The sequence below is a fragment of the Artibeus jamaicensis genome, unplaced genomic scaffold, assembly GCF_021234435.1.
Source record: "Artibeus jamaicensis isolate MK-2021 breed Jamaican fruit bat unplaced genomic scaffold, CSHL_Jam_final scaffold_584, whole genome shotgun sequence".
NCBI classification, from domain to species: domain Eukaryota; kingdom Metazoa; phylum Chordata; class Mammalia; order Chiroptera; family Phyllostomidae; genus Artibeus; species Artibeus jamaicensis.
This window is the reverse complement of record NW_026522048.1, coordinates 13,859,584-13,879,251: the sequence shown is the minus strand read 5'-3', so window position 1 is coordinate 13,879,251 and position 19,668 is coordinate 13,859,584. Positions and strand designations below refer to the sequence as shown.

The window sequence follows — 19,668 nt, the reverse complement described above, 5'->3', positions numbered from 1 at the left end:
ACTGAGCCACACCAGCCAAGGCATAAACAATTCTTGTTATATTAACAATAGCTGGACTTTTTCTGGACAGCCCTCAGGATATCCTTGACAATGTGATAAAATGGCATTTACCTTTCTGGTTTCCTAAAAAAAACCTATGAGTCCAATGTAATCATGAGAAAAACATCAAACAAATCCCAACTGAGGAATATTGGGCAAAATATCAGATCACTACTTCTCATCACTATCAAGGTCATCAGAAGACAAGTAGAGTCTGAGAAACTAGCACAGTCAAAAGGACTTTAAGGAAGCATGTGAACTAAATGCAATGTTCTATCCTAGATGGGATACTAGAACAGAAAAATAATATTAAGTAACAACTAAGACACCTGAATCAAGTATAAACTTCAGTTAATAATGTATCAATATGGATTCATTAATTATATCAAATGTAGGATACTAATGTGCTAATAAAAGAAAAACCTGGGGACAAGGTATTCAGCAACTGTGTAACTATGTTCACAATTTTTCTGTATAGCAGGTCTTGGAATAGTGTGGTTGGTTCAATATTATATGTTGATGAGCTGCCACAGAACTTAATTCTTGTTTGTATTAATTAGCCTACAGTAATATTGGTTTTGTCATTTTGTTTAAAGCGACAGAACCTATCAACAATGTGTAAGAATTTACTGTAAGCCTAAAACTATTCTAAAAAATTAAGTTTATTATAATAAAAACAAGAATACACAAGCACACACTCCATTATTCAGAACAATGATATCACATCTCATATAGTCTCTGAAAAAGCGCACTATACACTCATGAGAGAATGAGAAAAAAAGGCAACTAATATCAAATGCCATTATATTACTACCAAAATAATTTTGACCTCACAGATTCTATGAAGGATGCTTAAGGAGTTCCATAGTCCTGGGAACAGAATTTGAGAAGATCTCCAAGCATAATAAAAATAGAAAAGATTTCTGGCTTGCAATTCTGCTGATATACTGTGTAGAGATGGTTAGATATTGGTTAGATACTGGTGTAGAGATTGGTTAGATATTGGTTAGATATTTCACTTTTTAAAATCTAACCCTTGCCCTGGCTGATGTGGCTCAGTGGATTCAGCACTGGCCTGCAAACCAAGGGATTGCCGGTTCAATCCCTTGCCTGTGAGGTCACATGCCTGGGTTACAGGCCAAGTCTCCAGTAGGGGACGCAAGAAGCAACCACACATTGATGTTTCTCTCCCCACCTTAAAAAAAAAAAGCCAACTAACTCTTTTTCCAACCCAGTTTTCAAAACTTATTAAAGAGTCCCATCATATACCAGTAATTTTTTTACCTTATTCAAGCCTCTACTAAGAACAAGAACAACCTCTAGTAAGTCCAAAAAAATGACAATATAAGATAGAATTTAGATACCCTATAAGCCCAGAGTAACCATGAGAAAAATAATGAGAAATACTGAGAAATATTTTCCCACTTGGGTAGTTCAAACATTACAAATATTGCAATACTGTTAACTTGTAACTTCTAGAAGTTAATATAAATATAAAGCACACCTATCAAATCCTTTTATCCTTTTGGTAAATGTCTCCCTTTAGTAAAAGGTTCAATAAAGTTGCAAAATGGCAGAAAATCAAATATCTAAGAAAATGTAGCTTGGCTGGTTTGCTTGCTTTAAGATAGAGACTAGTCAGTCATTCTCTCTGGCTCCCACTTATCTAAACCAGTTAGGGTATTATTTGATAGCCCTCGTGATTTAATAAATCCAGGCAATGTTAATCACTGGTTTCTATTATCACAAATAGACTGACTAATTGTATGCCTCTTCATGATAACAGACAACACCATCAATGAAGTTGAATCTGAATATGAGCAAGCCTCTAAATCTAATAACCAATTTGCAAGAAATATAAGTGACCAAAGAACACATTAAACAATCACTATAGGGAAAAATCCAAATTGTGAGAAACTCTATAGGACAAACTACTTTATTTCTTCAATATAATGAAAAGAAAATTTAAAAATTGAAAATTACTGTCCTGGCTTGCAGGCCAGGTCCCCAGTTGGAGGCATGCAAAAGGCAACTGAATGCTATTTCTCTCCTTCCCTTCCCCTCTCTCTAAAAATAAATAAATAGAATATTTTTTTTAAATTGAAACTGACAGATGGATAGGAGACTTAAAAGATTATAAAAGGCTTAAGTAACTTATCAACCACATTGAACATAAAGATTTTTAAAAAAATTTGTGAAGCCATCTGGGAAGTTTAAGCATTGATTAATTGTTTAATTATATTAAAAATACTAATTTTTAGAATAATAATGGTATTTATGGTTAAGAAAAGTTTATATTTTAGAGATGTATACTGAAATACTAATGAATGAAATGATTTACAAGGGACTGGTTCAAAAAATATGGAGTGGAAAGATGGACATATAAATGAAACAAGACTGACCCAGGTTGATAATTATTCAAGATGGGTGATGGGTATATGAGGCTTCGTTATATGACTTCATCCTTTTGGACTATACTTGAAATTTTTCATAATAAAAAGTTTAAGAAAGATAACTTCCATTAACATTCTTGAATGTGTGATTAATATAAATTGTTGTAAGTAGCATGGAACTACTGGGAAGATGAAGCTATTTCAATATAAGAGAAAATGAGTAAGTAGGAAATAAATTGATGACTAAAATTTTTAGTTATTGTATTATTTTATATAAGAAGATCTCTGCAACCTAAGAATTATATAATTTAGGATCCCATTTCTAACTGAAAACTCTCCAGGTGAGATGCCCCACCAGACCAAAGATTTTAGATTATCCGGCAACAGGACCCACTTCACTACACTGCAAAGCACAAGGGGTTAGCACTGCAACTATAACAGGCAGAATAACAGCCTCCCAAAGATATCCACATCCTACATCCCTTGATCTATGAATGTTATTTTACATGATACAAGGGACTCTGCAGGTGTGATTAAAGTGAAGGATCTTGGGATAGAGCAGTTATCTTGCATTATCTGAGCAGGCCCAACAAATCACAAGAGCCCTTTTAAGAGGTAAGCAAGACAGTCAAAGTGAGTAGTAGGAGATGTGTTGACAAAAAGCCAGTGATTTAAGTGATGTGAGCCAGGGACCGTGAGCCAATGAGTGACAGCAACCTCTAGACACTGATAAAAGCAAGGTAATGACGTCTCTCTTTCCCTCAGAGCCTCCAGGCTGCTCCTGATACCTACAAATGACGAATAGTAAATTTGTGTTGTATTAACCAATGAACTTGTGGTAACTTGTTACAGCAGCAGTAGGAAATCAGCACAATGACCAACAGTAAAATTAACAAAGAAACCTCTTTAAGTTCCGGTATAATGATTTTATCTGCCTTTTGGACACTGAATTATACCTACAAGTACATGTGTTCATGGCAAGCATAGACAACCAGCTGTAAGAGAATACTGTAGGTGGAATTCTTACATTAGGCAGATCATCTAACTAAATAATCTCTAAATTTCGCACAAAACCTAAAGAGGAAAAGTAGCCACAGGACTGAGAGGTTTGCAAAGGCTCTGCTGGTAGCATAATCATTGTTAAACACGAAGAAAAGCAAACAGGCCTCTATTGGGGCAATCCTGAAGTATTTAAAATTAGCCAAACACTTAGCAGGCAGATCTCAAAAAAATTCAAATACTAGATGAAACTATGCACCAGATTTGGTAATCCTCAAATTTTGACTAAGGCCCATTTATTATAGATGAGACAAGAGAATGCACAGCTCTTTTGCATCCATTCCCATTGTACAATAATACTTTGGGAAGATTGGTAATTGGTATATGGATAACATAATTGACCTAAATGCATACGTATCTTATGCGCCAGTTATTAGAAAACTGTACAGCAAAAATACTGTCATTACAAATATGCTGAGTAAAACATATAATATACTAAATCAATAATAATAATGATGAAGCTAAATTAACAGTATTATAACAAAAATAGCAGCATTTAAAAACTGTGACCCACTCAATACTTCATGTTATTCCCACAGGCAATTCCATTAATTTTCATGGCCCTATACAATTGTATAATATTACATATTAGTCACACTTCTTAGGGTATTTTTATTTCTCAATTTACTCATACCAATTTTACTTTATGAGCACCAAATCACAATAATTATGGAACACCTTAGTAAGTATGTAAAAATCAAACTTTCAGAAAGCTGGATTATCTCTAGGCCCACCAGAAGACAATGATTTACTACATTATGGGAATTACTGAACTAAATCATCTTTGCAGTTCCTTACACTTCAGAAAGGCTTTGATTAAAAGTACCCAATTTAAATTACAATCTCAAGAAAGATTTTAAAAGACATGGTGACTTTCCTTAAGGTAAGGTACATATTCAATTTTTTTCAATCTGAAAGGATATTTCAGTTTAATCTACCTCAATTATTTAATAGAAATTTGAACCCTATATTTTAAGTATTTCTTACTGGTTTATTTCTAAAGTTATATAAATTATGGACTTTTACAAAATGTTTTAAGACATATTAAATGTAAAATTGTATTCTAAAGTGTATTTTGTACCACATATAGAGAAAGTCAATCCACATTTTTCAGTATATACCACCTAAGACTAACAACACTACCACAAAAATAGAACTACAGGCAACTGGAATAATGAATGAACAAATAAATTGTTTAAAAAATAGAAAAAGTAATCTTAGGTGGAAGAAGAAAATTAAATGGACACTAAAGTCAGACTGAGTCCAAACTTTCACAACTCCACACCAAAACTAGATAATAGTATCTTAATTAATAAATGACTTTATCTCTCCTCTGAATCATTTTATATCCTGCTTCATTCTCTCCAGCTCCCAACCCAACCACATAAAAATATCTGATGGCATACCATTGCCTACAGAGCCATGGTCAAAATTCCTAGTCTGGCACTCTAAGCTTTCCATAAGTTTGGTCTCTACCTGCCACATTGATCATTATTTCTGTGAACACCACTCCCTTCTAATCTATCTTAGTTAATTTTTCTACTCATTTCCCCCTGAATAAACTATGGGCAATTAGTTACCAATTTAGCCTTGCCTCCTGCTATTCTCCCTTCCTAGAATGCTCTTTGTGTTCATTTTCAAACATATGATCCATACCACCTGTGCTATTAAGTTTCTGTTCTTCTTAAGAAAGCTTCTCTAACTACCCCAGTGCATAGCCATGGCCTAATTTTTCCAGTTGGTGAGCTATCCTTTGTGTTCCTCACTTAACACTTAGTAAATGCTGTTATTGCCTTATCTATCTGTACCACTATCTAGTCTTCCCCCAAATTAACATGATTCAAAAAGACCACACTGTGTATCTCTCAGCATCCCCTTTACTTGTCACAGTACTTAGCACAAAGAATCCATTCAAAAAAAAGAAGTTTACTAATGATATTTTTAAAACCAGTACATGCAATCAGATTTTTAAAAAACACTGCCACCTCATACTGACACGCTGCTTTTTATTTTCAAAGAAATTGCTTGCTTCACTGGATCATACTGTCCCTATCAAGTAGGCAGGGTGAGTATCCTTGCCTATATATTTTTTATTGAAATAGAATATTTGCCTCAATATTTTACCCAGAAAAACTGAGAATCAGAGAAAATGTAAAAGCCAAAATAACTGAATAGTCTAGGGTTTTTTTCAGTGTGTTCTATTGCCTCTCCTGCTTTCTAACTATTTCTCTTTTTGAAGAGAAGTGTTCATATTAGTACTTATGTTAACAGTAACAGTAGTAGATTTTATTTATTGAATATTTACAATGTGCCCAGGTTTGTAATAGGCATTTTATATATAATATATTACCTCAAAACTCAAAACAACTTGAACACAGACATTACTATTTATCTTGATTTCATAAATGAGGAAACTAGAAACCTGGAGAACTTAATTAATTGCCCAGGTTATACAACTAAGCAACAGAGCTCAGATTTTAACACATAGCTAAATGTCTGTAGAGTCCATGTTCTTAGCCCACTTTCCCTAAATCTAAAGAGTAGCTAACTAGTTTAGGCCATGCAGTTCAGAGGTGGTAGTTCATAAATAAGTAACTCAAAAATAGACCTCAAAGATTAGTTCAAATACAGAATATTTCAATCCTTCATATTGAAATTATAGTATTCTCTCAAAAATAAGCCACAATATATCACAGAAGAAATTTAATGAACAAGTAGAAAAAAACTGCTCTTACTGCTTTTTAAGTAACTTGATCCAACTTCTCAGTATCAACAGAATTTAGAAAAACTTTATTAATACAGTGCAAGTATTCTGGTATAGAATTTAATGCTATCTACTTGGATATTTATTTTAAAAGGTAACAATAAATTTTAAGCACTTCTATTCAGAAAGACAGGTACTTAGTTGATACCTTGGTGGCAAAGTATTCAGAGACAGACAGACAAGACAGTTCTACCACGTAAGCTGTGAGCTCTTCGGAGATGATAAACCCCTCTAAGGCCTATTTCCCTATCTATATAAATGAGGATACACAAATATCTACCTTTAATGGCTGTTATGAGGATAGTCTGACAAAGTATTGACTTAGAATATAGCAATTATTATTACTAGTATTTTTATTATCACTAAAAGTTTTATAATATTTCAACTAAAAGAAGTTAAAGTCTATGAGCTTTAAAAAAAGATGCTATTTATAGCACCTTTAAAAAACACATATTCTAAGACAAAACTTTAATCTTAACTTTTTTATGTAAAAGTACAGTGAAAATAACTTACCATCAGTTTTCCATTTATAACCATGATAATAACCTTCATAAATCAAGTTTATTCCATGTTCATTTTATTCTTTATAAACGTTAGCTACCATGTTGAAGTTTAACTTTTATTTTGACCACTTAAGAAACTAAAAGAAGTTTGAACCAGAAACTCAGGAAAGGTTGAGACTAGATTAATACAGAAGCAAAACTGCATTTTGCTGTCAATCATTACACTCTTTCTGCATCTGGGCCTGAACAAAGGACATTCACTAAGTTAAAATTTACAAACAACTCAGTGTAATAGTGACTCCAAATTTCATAACAATGTGAAGGATAGAAAAGTTGCCCTCCACATTATTCCAACAATATAAATTTCTCAAAGAATTTTTCACCTAACAATCATAGAGCTACCAGCTGACATTTTATACAGTTAGCACCCTTACTTTAGATAACAGTAAGGGTGCTACCTAGTTAGTTTTCTGATTTTTCTGCCCCATCTCCTCCCTCTTTTCCCTCTCCTTCCCAGCTATATAGTGTAAGACATATATGGCTATAATAGTTTGTGTTTATGTTTTTCCCCAGAACCTTCTGCCTTAGAAAAATCAAGAGGATTTCACTAAATTGAGGACATTAAATGCCTCCAAATCTCACATTATGTGAAGCTATGAGCAGGCAGAAGGAATGAAACAATTAAAATAATTAAGAATTAAGAGCAAAGAGTATATAAATCAATAATTTAATGGAACCTCTCAAAATACAACAGAATTTAAAATGAAATTATCATGGGAGAAAATTTCTTTGTACAATGACAAATCATCATTTAATCTGTCCTGCTAATGGGTTTTATTTTTTACTTATTGTATAAGGCATAATTAATCACTATTTCCACTTATTTGTTTTATTTTTAGAATATAATTCAATCATAATCATAAGGCAGCAATGTTTAAGTCTTTATACTGTCACAGAAAGAATATATGTGGCAACTGCTCTTAATTCTTTTTTTTTAATTTAATTTATTTATCTTTAGAGGGGAAGGGAAGGAGAGAGGGAGAGAAATATTAATGTATGGTTGCCTCTCATGTGTCCCCTGATAGGAACTGGCCTGCAACCCAGGCATGTGCCCTGACTGGGAATCGAACTGCGATTATTTGGTTTGCAGGCCCTTGCTCAATCCACTGAGCTATAGCAGCCAAGGCTGCTCTTAATTCTTAGTTATTTTAATTGTTTCATTCCTTCTGCCTGCTCATAGCTTCACATAATGTGAGATTTGGAGGGATTTAGTGTCCTCAATTTAGTGAAATCCTCTTGATTTTCCTAAGGCAGAAGGTTCTTGGGAAAAACATAAACACAAACTATTATAGCCATATATGTCTTACACTATATAGCTGGGAAGGAGAGGGAAAAGAGGGAGATGGGGCAGAAAAATCAGAAAACTAACTAGTTAGGTTGTGCTCCAACATGATTTAAACTATCTGTAATTTTCACATCAACAGAGGAGTGAAAGTATTATTTTAAAATACTTTCTTTAAAGTTTGTTTTAATACATTCTTAAAATAAAATCATGGCTCACATCAAACATAGCGGTAGATGATAGTACCTTATTATGCTGTATTTGAACCACTCACCGAAGCTCGGTCAGGTTCTCCATCTGCCAAGCCTGCCTCCATAGTGAAAGAAGATAGATTTATGCTTCACTTTCCATTAATGTTCCATTAGCCATTCTGTATATATGAAAATCCTAGAAAAAGAAAACCATGTGTATTAAAAGTGGTATAAAACTGTGATAAGTGGAAAATAAAGCATTAAGTATTTTAGGAGGGAGAAATTATTTTAGGCTGAGGTTACTAAGAAATCCAATAATGCAGGGAAAAAATAGATTTTGACATAAGCTTGGGGAATGATAGAGGTTTAGAGAAAAATGTTAGAAGGAAATATAAAGAGAGTAAAGAGAAATAGCAAGGTTAAAGACATGAGATTGCTCAAAATTTGAAAAGATGCTTAAATCTGCTTTTAAGTAATGAAATATTACCATTATTTGTTCATTATTACACTGGCAACTAAGGAATGTGCTAATATTAAAATTGGAGAGCACGATGGAAAACAGGTATTCTCATTCACTTTTGTGATAAATCATAACATTTTTCTGAATGACAACTTACAATACATGTGTTTTCATCCAACAATTTCAAGGCCAGGAATTATTCTACATACATATTTCTATATATGCACAAAGATATATAAATAAACACATCCAACAAAGTAATAGATATGATGGAAAAACTGAAACAACCTTAATGCCCATCATTAGGAGCTTGCTTAATCTAAATCACAGACATAAAAAACTAAAGGAACTTTTCAACCAACCCCAAACCAACAAATCAGTAGACTTCAAGTCATTTCTTAGAGTTCCAAAATCAGTTTTTTCTGTAAGTATAAAAGGCTGTACTAAGACATAAATGCTGGTGAAAATAGATTTTAATTGAGCTTTAAAGGGCCATCACTTGGTTTATTTGATATAACGAATAAAGTTAGCCCAAGCTATATGTATTGTGTGTGTGTGTGTTAATTTTTTAAAAGAGTGGGAAAGTCAGGAACTTAGAAGGTTTCTGCCCTGAACAAATCAAAGAATAAAACTGCATTAACAGATGTGGAGTACTTTGTGAGAAGACTTGAGAGAGAAGGGATGAATGTTAGGAGCTTCTTTTGGACATATACATTTGAGATATCAGACATCTGAGTAAAGATATCAAGGAAACAGCTGGGCACGCAGATGTGAGGTTGTAGAGAAGTCATGCCAGAAATATGAATTGGGAGGCAGCCTATTTAAAACCATGATACTGGATAATATCTTGGGAATCTGTATAGACAGAACAGAGGACCAAGTTCAGAGTGCAGAGGTACTTCAATATTATAAGATCAATATTTAAAGAATGAATGAAAGAATCCCAATTTCTGGTTTTCGATTTTCAGAATGACTATATATAGTTACTCTATTTAGGTAGAGACAGAATTATTCTATGTACAAAGCAAAGGCAACACACACAAACACAAAGTAAAACTTGAATTGTATCATGACTAACTTTAAAAGGGAGCAGGGAGAGGGAAAAAAATCAAATTAAGGATTAGTAGGTGAGGAGACCAAAACTCCTCACCTTTGATAATGAGGAGTTAAGAGATATTGCTATCATGTCAAGAAACGAGTTTTTAGTATTTTTTTTAAAGCCACAGACTTGAACTAAAAATATGTAACAATAAATCCTGGAAGAAGAGGGTGATTGGATGCTAAAAATACAGGGTGACCTGGCTGGTGTAGCTCAGTGGATTGAGCGCGGGCCTGCGAATCATAGGATCACAGTTCGATTCCCAGTCAGGGCATATGCCTGGGTTGCAGGGCACATGCCTGGGTTGCAGGCCAGTTCCCAGCAGGGGACATGTGAGAGGCAACCATACACTGATATTTCTCTCCCTCTCTCCTTCCCTTCCCCTCTAAAGATAAATAAATAAAATCTTTTAAAAATTTAAAAAAAATACAAGGTGGGGCAAACATAGGTTTACAGTTGTGAGTATGCAAAACACATAGTTTATTCTTGTATTATGATTTATTAATTATTGTATTATTTTCCATAAGAACAACTGTAAACCTACTTTTGCCTGACCCTGTATAAGCAAACTAATTTCCTCATCATTCAGAGGTGAAAGCCAAAAGATTTTTAAATAATAAATATGGGAATAGTAAAGTATTTTTAAAGTTAAAACAGTAACTACAAACAAACTCAATGGCAGTTGGCTCTAGGGAATAGGCTTGAAAGGAAGAAAGGCAGTTTTTTCTGCCATTTTAATTTTTAAAGCGCTGTTTGTTATTTCTATAACCAAAAAGAATGTCTAATACAATTTTTCTAAAGGAGTACACTACAACACAATCCCGAAGACTTGTTTTTTTCCCTTCAATTGCCAAGCTAAAGCTAGGCCTGCATCCTAATTTAAATATAATTACTAGTTGAATTTGAAGTTTAAAGAAGACTATGTTCCCTCTTTTTTTTTTTTTAATCAGTACTCTAGCAATTGCTGAGGAACTGGTGCCTTGCTATCTATACTTAAACTTACAAAGTTTGTAGAGAAAGTAATTTTTATAACAATTTTTCTCTATTTTGGGGCTTAGATTGTTATTTCAGTCACAGAGAAAAGGAAAGAGTATCTACTAAGCAAAGCCAACATATTTAACCCATAGGGTTGTTTAATTCTAGCAACCTTATGACAATGTATTGAATGATGGCTGCCTCTAAAGGCAGCAACAAGTCATGTAATATTAGTATACGGCTTCCTATCTCACAGGATGCTTCAAAACATGTACATTGTTCTATTAAATGCACATGTAACAAAAAACAAAAATGCTCAAAAGCAAGAGTGTTATCAATGAACACACCACAGTTCTAAACTACAACATTTATCACTGGAAACTGAATTAAATTCAATAATCTAATCTCAATGCCATTTTGACCAAAAATTAGATTGTGAATAAGTACAACTTCATTAAGCTAGTCTGAACTAATCTATAATATTTACACTAGGTCAAACCACACAGGAAAAAGTAACATAATAAGAAATTAATTATATAAATGTGACAGTTCCCAAAAAACTGGCTAACGCCAAAATCTTATTCATGAATGCTGTGAAAATAAGAAAAAACCTGATTGCTTGATTAAAGCAGTCTATCTACCCAAATGGCTTTCATCAAAATTATTGCAAAATGGTATAATACACATGCTTTCTAGAGTAGGATAGTATTTAATATTTTGGCACCTATGAATTATGTGAAGATTCCCTCTAGCCTAAAAATGTAACAACAATGATGATGCTGATAATAATGGAAGACCAAGAGTCAGGCAAAAAGCTGGACACTGATGGGCAAGGGGGAAGTGGGATAGAAATATGCAAGGCAGGTTATCCCACTGTGGCTGTACCACTTCAGGGCAATGGATGAGAAGACATCAACCAGGGAGGCAGAGAGAAGAAATAGATTGAACTAATCAATTTAACTCTTAGAAGAAGAAAAGGCATAGTAAATAAATGAACTATCATATAAAAATGAAAAAATATTCTAAATGACTCCACTTCTCTGGAGAAAATTTCTGGCAAGGTATGAAACAAATCCCATTTCCCATTATCTCTGGACCAAGCACTAATATACATTATTCATAAAATTTATGGTTTATAAATTTTAATACCTATTGTTGCTGCACATTAATTATATGTCATTCATAGAGCATAAAACGCATTCATCAAATATTTATTTAAATCTAATCATGTAAAAGACATTGCTCTAAATTCTGCACATAAATAACAATACACATCATCCCTGTCCTAGCCAAGAATAAACTGGCTAGTATACTACAATGTAATGAGACTTCGACAAAGGTATGTGCTACATGATGTTACCTACAGCAGTTCATAAGGATATTAAATCCAGAGTTCCGGACGTGGTAGAATGAGAATACCCAAGAAACAAAACAGAACAAAAAACACAAACAACCCAGTAGCAACCAGATCCCAGAACCCAGTCTATAGTCTCTAAATATCACTTCTCATTAAAAGACACCAGGGCTTCTTGGAGAAACAGCATATACCAAGGTCTAAAAAACCAAATGTCCAAGCTCAGCACAGAGTAGCTTACATATCTAAGCAGAAAAGTTATAGAAGACTCCTGAAGTCATATAATAAACTCAGGAGTCAACTTGAAGAGGATTCTAAAAGCCAAAGATGGAGAAAATTTGTATCTATAAAAGGCAGTTCAAAATCAAAGAGCTAGTCATCATTTCAAAAAAAATGGAAACAAAGCAAATTAAACCTAAGAGTTAAAAATTAGATCTTTGAAAAAAAAATAAAACTAACAAATGCCAGATAAGACTAAGAAAGGGAAATAAAAGAAAAAACAGAAACAAATATTATGACTGATAAAGAAGACATCACAATAATATCTCCAAACTTTTAAAATATCGTAAAAGGAAATTATAAATACTATACCAGTAAGTATGAAAATGTCTAAAAAACTAACAAATTCCTAGAACAATCCAACTTACTGAAAAGTCCACAAGAAGAAAAAGAAAATCAAAACAGCCCTATTAAATCCGTAATAATGAAACTTCTCAACAAAGAAAATTCCCATTGCAGATAACTTGTGAATTTTACCTAACACTGGGGTGTGGAAGGGACTAAAATCTTACAAAACAATTTTGTTAAAAGCAAAGTAGTGTTCCTTGATAAGGCCCACATAAACCTGGTTTAAAAGTAGACAAGATTACGAAGACAGGAAAATTATGACTCAAGACATGGATATCAAAATCCTAAACAGACAGCTGGGGGGGGGGGAAAAGCGGGGAGAAGGGTTTTCAGGAACTACTTACTATAAAGCACACACGGACAAAACCAAGGGGGAGGGTGGAAGAAAGGGAGGGAGGTGGGTTTGGAAGGGGTGGAGGGGAGTGGTGGGGAGAAAATACAAACTGTAATTAAACAATAATAAAATAATTTAAATAAAAATAATTCTTTTAAATCCTAAACAGAGTATCTGAAAACCATAACTACAGATATACATACATATACATATACACATACCAATATTTGAAAAAATACATTTACAATTATACCTAGATGTATATTCAAAATGTTTATAGCAATATTATTTGTAATAGCCAGAATCCAGAGGAGGGCATATCCATCAACAATAGAAGACACAAACTCGGTAAATTCAAACAATGGAATATGATACAGCAAAAGAAAATGACAATTATACGGATTGCTCTCACCAACAAAATATTGTCTTACAACAGTATGTATGATATATAATACAATTTACACACAGTTCAAAAATAAGACAAATTAATGAATGGCACAGAAATCCAGATAATGTTTTCTGCAAGAAGAAACTGGACAGGGCAATGATTAGGATGAGAAACAAAGGGTTTCTGAATGCTTTCAGTGCTCCATTTCTTCACCTAGTCAGCGTTATCACAAGGGTTGGCCTTAGACAATACAATGAACTCTACAGTTATTGTATATATGTAAAAAAGTCCTTTCTTTACAATAAAAAATTTGTGCTTTCTTTATAATATAGATATTAATAATTCTGGCCCTGTCAGGTGTAGCTCAGTGGACTGAGCGTGGGCTGCAAACCAAAGAGTCGCCAGTTCAATTCCCAGTCAGGGCACATGCCTGGGTTGCAGGCTAAGTCCCCCCATTGGGGGCCACATGAGAGGCAACCCACACACCGATGTTTCTCTCCCTTTCTCCCACCCTTCCTCTTTCTCTCTAAAAAAATAAACAAAATTTAAAAAAGAAATGAATAATTCTAAAGCAAAAACCATTTAAATAAGAGATAGGTGCAGAACAGAAATAAAATTCCTTTTAGAGTTCTCAAACTCTAAATTTCTGATAAAATCAATAGCCCACTAAATCTAATATAATACGCCATAATATATTAGACGACAGTTTACCATTCTTATAGCACAGTGAGTTGATGTCCTAATTCTATTTATCAGATACATGTAGAAACACTTTTTAAATACAATTGTCTTACTCTGCAACAGTTCAAGTGCTTGAGTACAACACAATTTGGATCGTCTTCATACCTAACTCTACCGCAGAAACGAAGAGTAAGGTGACAACATAAAAGCAGGCAATATGAAAAAAAGCTTAAAGGTTAATAAAATCATTTCTACACTCTCTGGAATATTTCTGTAAATAATTATAGCTTTAAAATTTCAGGTGCGGTCTTGAAAATATTTTATGCTAATTACCTAATATAGATGAAATTTTAATTATAAAGTTAATAGTGCTTTATCAAATATCTATGACAAATATTAAACATAAATATCATTTATTTATTAATATATTCACTTATATTCTTCCATCACATGGTACTTACACTAATTGTTTTAAGAATGGTAATTACTATTTTTATAATTGTATATATGACACAGACAGGTCATAGTTGGTCAGGTAGATGACAATGGTAAATTTCTAATACTTGGCTTCAAGAACCTAAAAAAATAAAGATGACATACCAGGGCTTATTAGCTTAATAAAAACTACCAAAAACATGAATCACAGTTTTCCCTCTCACTTACCTCCCACACACCACCCTGTGAAACATTTCAAAGAAAACAACTTTAAACAAAAGGCTACAAGACAGAAAATAGGGATAATTTAATTGTTTTGGAAAGCTTTGTTAAGAACTTTTTGGCATAAACAGATATTCCAAATATTTTTAAATGAAAAAAATAACTTGAAAAACACATACTAACATCATAGTAGTTCTAAAAAGTAACAGACAAGAACAAATGAACTCCATTTCTTCTCTGGTGAAGAGTTGTTTCCTTCTCTGTGCACACAAAGTGCATCTAGTACCAAACTGAAACACTGTATTTCTAACTTTATCTACCCACCTGCCTCCACCATTTAGATCCAAAGCTCCATGATGATACTTCATACCAATTACCAAGTGCCTGATATGTGCCAAGATGGAGAACCAAAGTGCACAAAACACATGGTCCATGACATCATGGACTTTACATGAGATCATGGCAAGCTTCTCATACAAAGTGATGTTTTAAGTTGGGACCTAAAGAATAAGTGACATCTAAACAAAGAATGGAAAGAGCCCTGGCCAGGTAGCTATTTGGCTGGAGCATCATCCCATATAGCAAAAGGCTGCAGGTTCAATTCCCAGTCAGGGCACATACTAATGTTGTGGGTTCAATCTGGTCAGGAGGCAACTGGTCACTGTTTCTCACATTGTCTCTCTCTCTCTCTCCCCTCCCCCTCTAAAAATCAATAAACATATCCGCAAGTGAAGATTTGAAAAGAATTAAAAAAAAAAGAATGTCAAGAAATACATTCCAAGTAGAGAATATGCATAACCTAATGCAAAAAGCCACCCCTATATTCTGTATTTCCAGTAGCGTTGCACATTGCATAGTAGATATTCTCTATCTCTATCTCTATCTACTATTTCTATCACATTAGTGATAACAAGGTAGTGGGGAAGGAAATGTGAGCTGATGAAAGAATGGAAAAGAAAAAATCAGTGTACATAAAATAGCCTTATTTCACCCAAATTTGTGTATTTTGAATTTGACAATTCACATTTCAATGTGCTATTTTATTAGACCTTTTAAAGAAATTAAACAAACTACTGGTAAAGGTCCATTCCGTAGCCACTTTTCTTAGCCATAGTCAGGTAACGTGAAACAGAAGCAATTAGAGAATGTAAATCTTGACATTCTTCTACTCTAAAAGAACAAATTTTTTTGAAAAATATCACTTTACTTAACTGATATTTTCTTCCTAAACTCATTTCTTATACTTTAAGAATCCAAGTGATCAGCACTTAACACAGTGCGAATAATAATATCCTTAACTATTCATGAAAGACACCTTGGGTTTTTACAGTAGCCAAAAAAATGAATTCCTAATTATACAAACATGTGTGACTGCAAAGGAATGTAAATAACAAGACTAATGTCTTTGCCTACCCAAACAAGTGCATTAAAAAGTGGTGTGTGATACTCTAATTTCTCTTCAGATCACATAAATCTTCCGTCTTTTAAAAAGTGGTATGTGGCAGTATCTGGGCTAGATGGCAGCATAGGTAAACACACATCACCTCCTCCCACATAAAAATTACAACTAAAGTACAGAACAACCATCATTCAGAACTGCCTGAAACCTGGCTGAATGGAAGTCCTACAACCAGAGAAATAAAGAAGTCACATCGAGATTAGGAGGAGGGGCAGAGACACAGAACAAGCTGGTCTCATCACACAGGTGATGGATAAAGATTGGGAGGGATATCTCACTGGCTGCAGAGATCCCTCCTTAAGAGTGGAGGGGCCAAAGTCCCAAGCAGGACTTGGGACTAAATATTTTGGTGCCAGGAAGAAAAGTCCCCAAAACCTGAGGCTGTAAAAACCAGTAGAGATTGAGACTGAGGGAGACCAAGGGCTGCTAGTAAGTCCCAGATTACTCCTCTTAAAGGGCACACATACGGACTTAGACTCACTCCCTCTGAGCTCCAGCACTGGGGCAGCAGCTTGAAAGGCACTAGAAACATACAGGGAGGAACCAAATTGTCTGTTTTCAGGGGAAGAGCGGGAAGGGCAGCTTTCTCCCAGAAAGAAGTGCTGGCAGAGGCCACTGTTCCTTGGTGAGCTTCCCCCAACACAGTGTGGGCGGGTGAGCACCATATCTGAGACTCCATCAACCTGGCTCACACTGTTTGCTCCACTCTAGTGATTACCAGCTTTTATTCCCAGCTTTTAGGCTCACCCAAGCTGTTTCCAGTGTTTTTTCCATACAAATGGTTTGTCTCTGCTCATGCTTCAGCTTTTTCCGAATTCTCTCAAACAAGCAGCATCTGGCCAGTGTGCCCTATACTTCTCACTAAGTGGCCCCAACACCAGTATTAGCAGCAGCCAGCGCTGGTTCACAACTTGGCCTTGACTTGAGTATCTCCAAACACAGTACAAGTAGCCATTCTCAGATCACTTTGTTGATCATGCCAGGCAACCCTGGGCAGGACTCAGGTGACAGGTAACCTTGGTCTGTACCTTCCACAGGGCCCCAGACCCAGTGGATCTAATGGATAACTTCAGATCACATTGGAGCATCACCATCCAACCACCTCCACAAGTGCCACACTAAGGAGGTAGATTCAGCAGGCACCAAAGCCCCACTAAAGTAAGTCCAGCACTGTGGAGTGGGACTCTACACAGCTGATCCTCCATGGTAGTCGGAGGTCAGTGGTCGGTGATCACAGCCAGTCCTTGTAGCTGATCAGCCTCACAGTGACATACCAATAACAATCAAGGCTCAACTACAATAGGAGGGTATATACAGTCCACACTGGGGATGGGGGAATGTGCACATCAAGTGCCCAGCTTGGGAGATTAAGTAGATTGTGACACTGGACCCTACAGAACACCGACTACATTAGGCAACTCTACCAAGCCTGTGAGACATGGCAGCTCTACCTAATACATAGAAACAAACACAGGGAGGCTGCCAAATAAGGAGCTAAAGAAACATGGCCCAAAAGAAAGAAAACAACAAAACTCCAGAAAAAGAACGAAACAAAATGGAAGCAAATAATCTACTAGATGCACAGTTCAAAACACTGGTTATAGCTGGCCAAGATGAAGGCGTAGGTGGAAACGCCGTACCTCCTTGCACAACCAAGTTTATGAACAACAAAGATTTAGAAACCAGAACGCAACCAGAACAGAGAGAAAATTGAATTGTTCTGAAGTCCAACAACAATGAACCATTCATCCAGACCATGTCACAACCCAGCAACTGGGTTGCCCCGCCCTGATGAACACCTAAGGCTCTGCACCACATACATAACAGGCAAGAACAGACCAAAACATTATTGCTCAAGAAGAACAGCTCAGAGCCCCAGAGCCAATGCTTCTAATCAACCAAGAGACAGCCAACCCATCAGATGCACAGTTCAAAACACTGGTGATCAGGATGCTCACAGAACTGGTTAATTTTGGTCGCAAATTAAATGAAAAAAATGAAGGCTAAACTAAGTGAAATGAAGGGAAATGCACAGGAAATCAATATTGATGGGCAGGAAACTGGGACTAAAATCAATGGAGTGGACCAGAAGGAAGAAAAATACAACCAAACAGAAAAGGATGAAGACACAAGAAGTCAAAAAAATGAGGAGAGGCTTAGGAACCTCCAAGACATCTTTAAACGTCCCAAAATCCGAATTATAGGAGAACCAGAAGGAGAAGAGGAACAGCCACAAGTGGAAAACTTATTTGAACAAATAATAAAGGAGAACTGCCCCAATCTGGCAAAGGAAATAGACTTCCAGGAAATCCAGGAAGCTCAGAGAGTCCCAAAGAAGTTGGACCCAAGAAGGAACACACCAAGGCACATCATTATTACATTAGCCATGATTAAAATGAAGGAGACAATCCTAGAAGCAGCAAGAGATAAGGGGACAGTCACCTACAAAGGAGTTCCCATCAGACTGTCAGCTGATGTCTCAAAAGAGACTTTACAGGCAAGAAGAGGCTGGAAAGAAGTATTCCAAGTCATGAAACCCAAAGACCTACAACCAAAATTGATCTATCCAACAAAGCTTTCATTTTGAATGGAAGGGCAGATAAAATGCTTCTCAGATAAGGTCAAGTTCAAGGAGTTTATCATTACCAAGCTCTTATTATATGAAATGTTAAAGTGACCTATCTAAGAAAAAGAAGATAAAAAAGATGAACAGTGAAAGGACAGGAAACTCACAGTTATTAACAGCCACACCAAAAACAAAAGCAAACTAAGAGGACAGCTAGATCAGGAGCAGAACCATAGAAATGGAGATCACATGGAGAGTTAGTAACAGGGGAGTGGGAGGAGGAGAAGTGGGGAGAAGGTGGCATAGATAAGTAGCATAGACGGTAGGTAGAGAATAGATAGGGGGGAGAGCAAGAATAGTATGGGAAATATAGAATCTAAAGAACTTGTGACACATGGACATAAACTAAAGGGGCAGAATAGTGGGGGAGGGAGTGTACTGGGTGGAGAGGAATGAAGGGGGAAAATGGGACAACTGTAATGGCATAATCAATAAAACATATAAAAAAACAGAAAACACTGGTTATAAGGATGCTCAATGAACTTGGCAAGAACCTCAACAACATAAAAAAGCACCAGTTGGAAATTAAGGCTACACTAACTGAAATGAAGAATAATTTACAAGGGATCAGCAGAAGACTACAGAATTAAACCAGCAATTTAGAGTACAAGAAAGCAAAAAACACCTATTCTGAACAGAAGAAAACAATAAGAAAACAGAATCCAAAAAAATGAAGATAGTGTAAGGAGTCTACAAGGCAATTCTTAGTCATAGCAT

The 19,668-nt window shown here is 35.2% G+C and overlaps 1 protein-coding gene across 1 annotated transcript in view; it reads right to left on the bottom strand.

The window, feature by feature from the left end:
- The window catches only part of OSBPL8 (oxysterol binding protein like 8), a gene marked incomplete at its 3' end in the record, with an annotated part of 149,703 nt that overhangs the window by 84,522 nt on the left and 45,513 nt on the right, over window positions 1-19,668 (bottom strand). Inside the window, 1 exon segment of the mRNA XM_053658776.1 lies at window positions 8,375-8,487. Within this exon segment, the coding sequence (XP_053514751.1) occupies window positions 8,375-8,416 (42 nt within the window).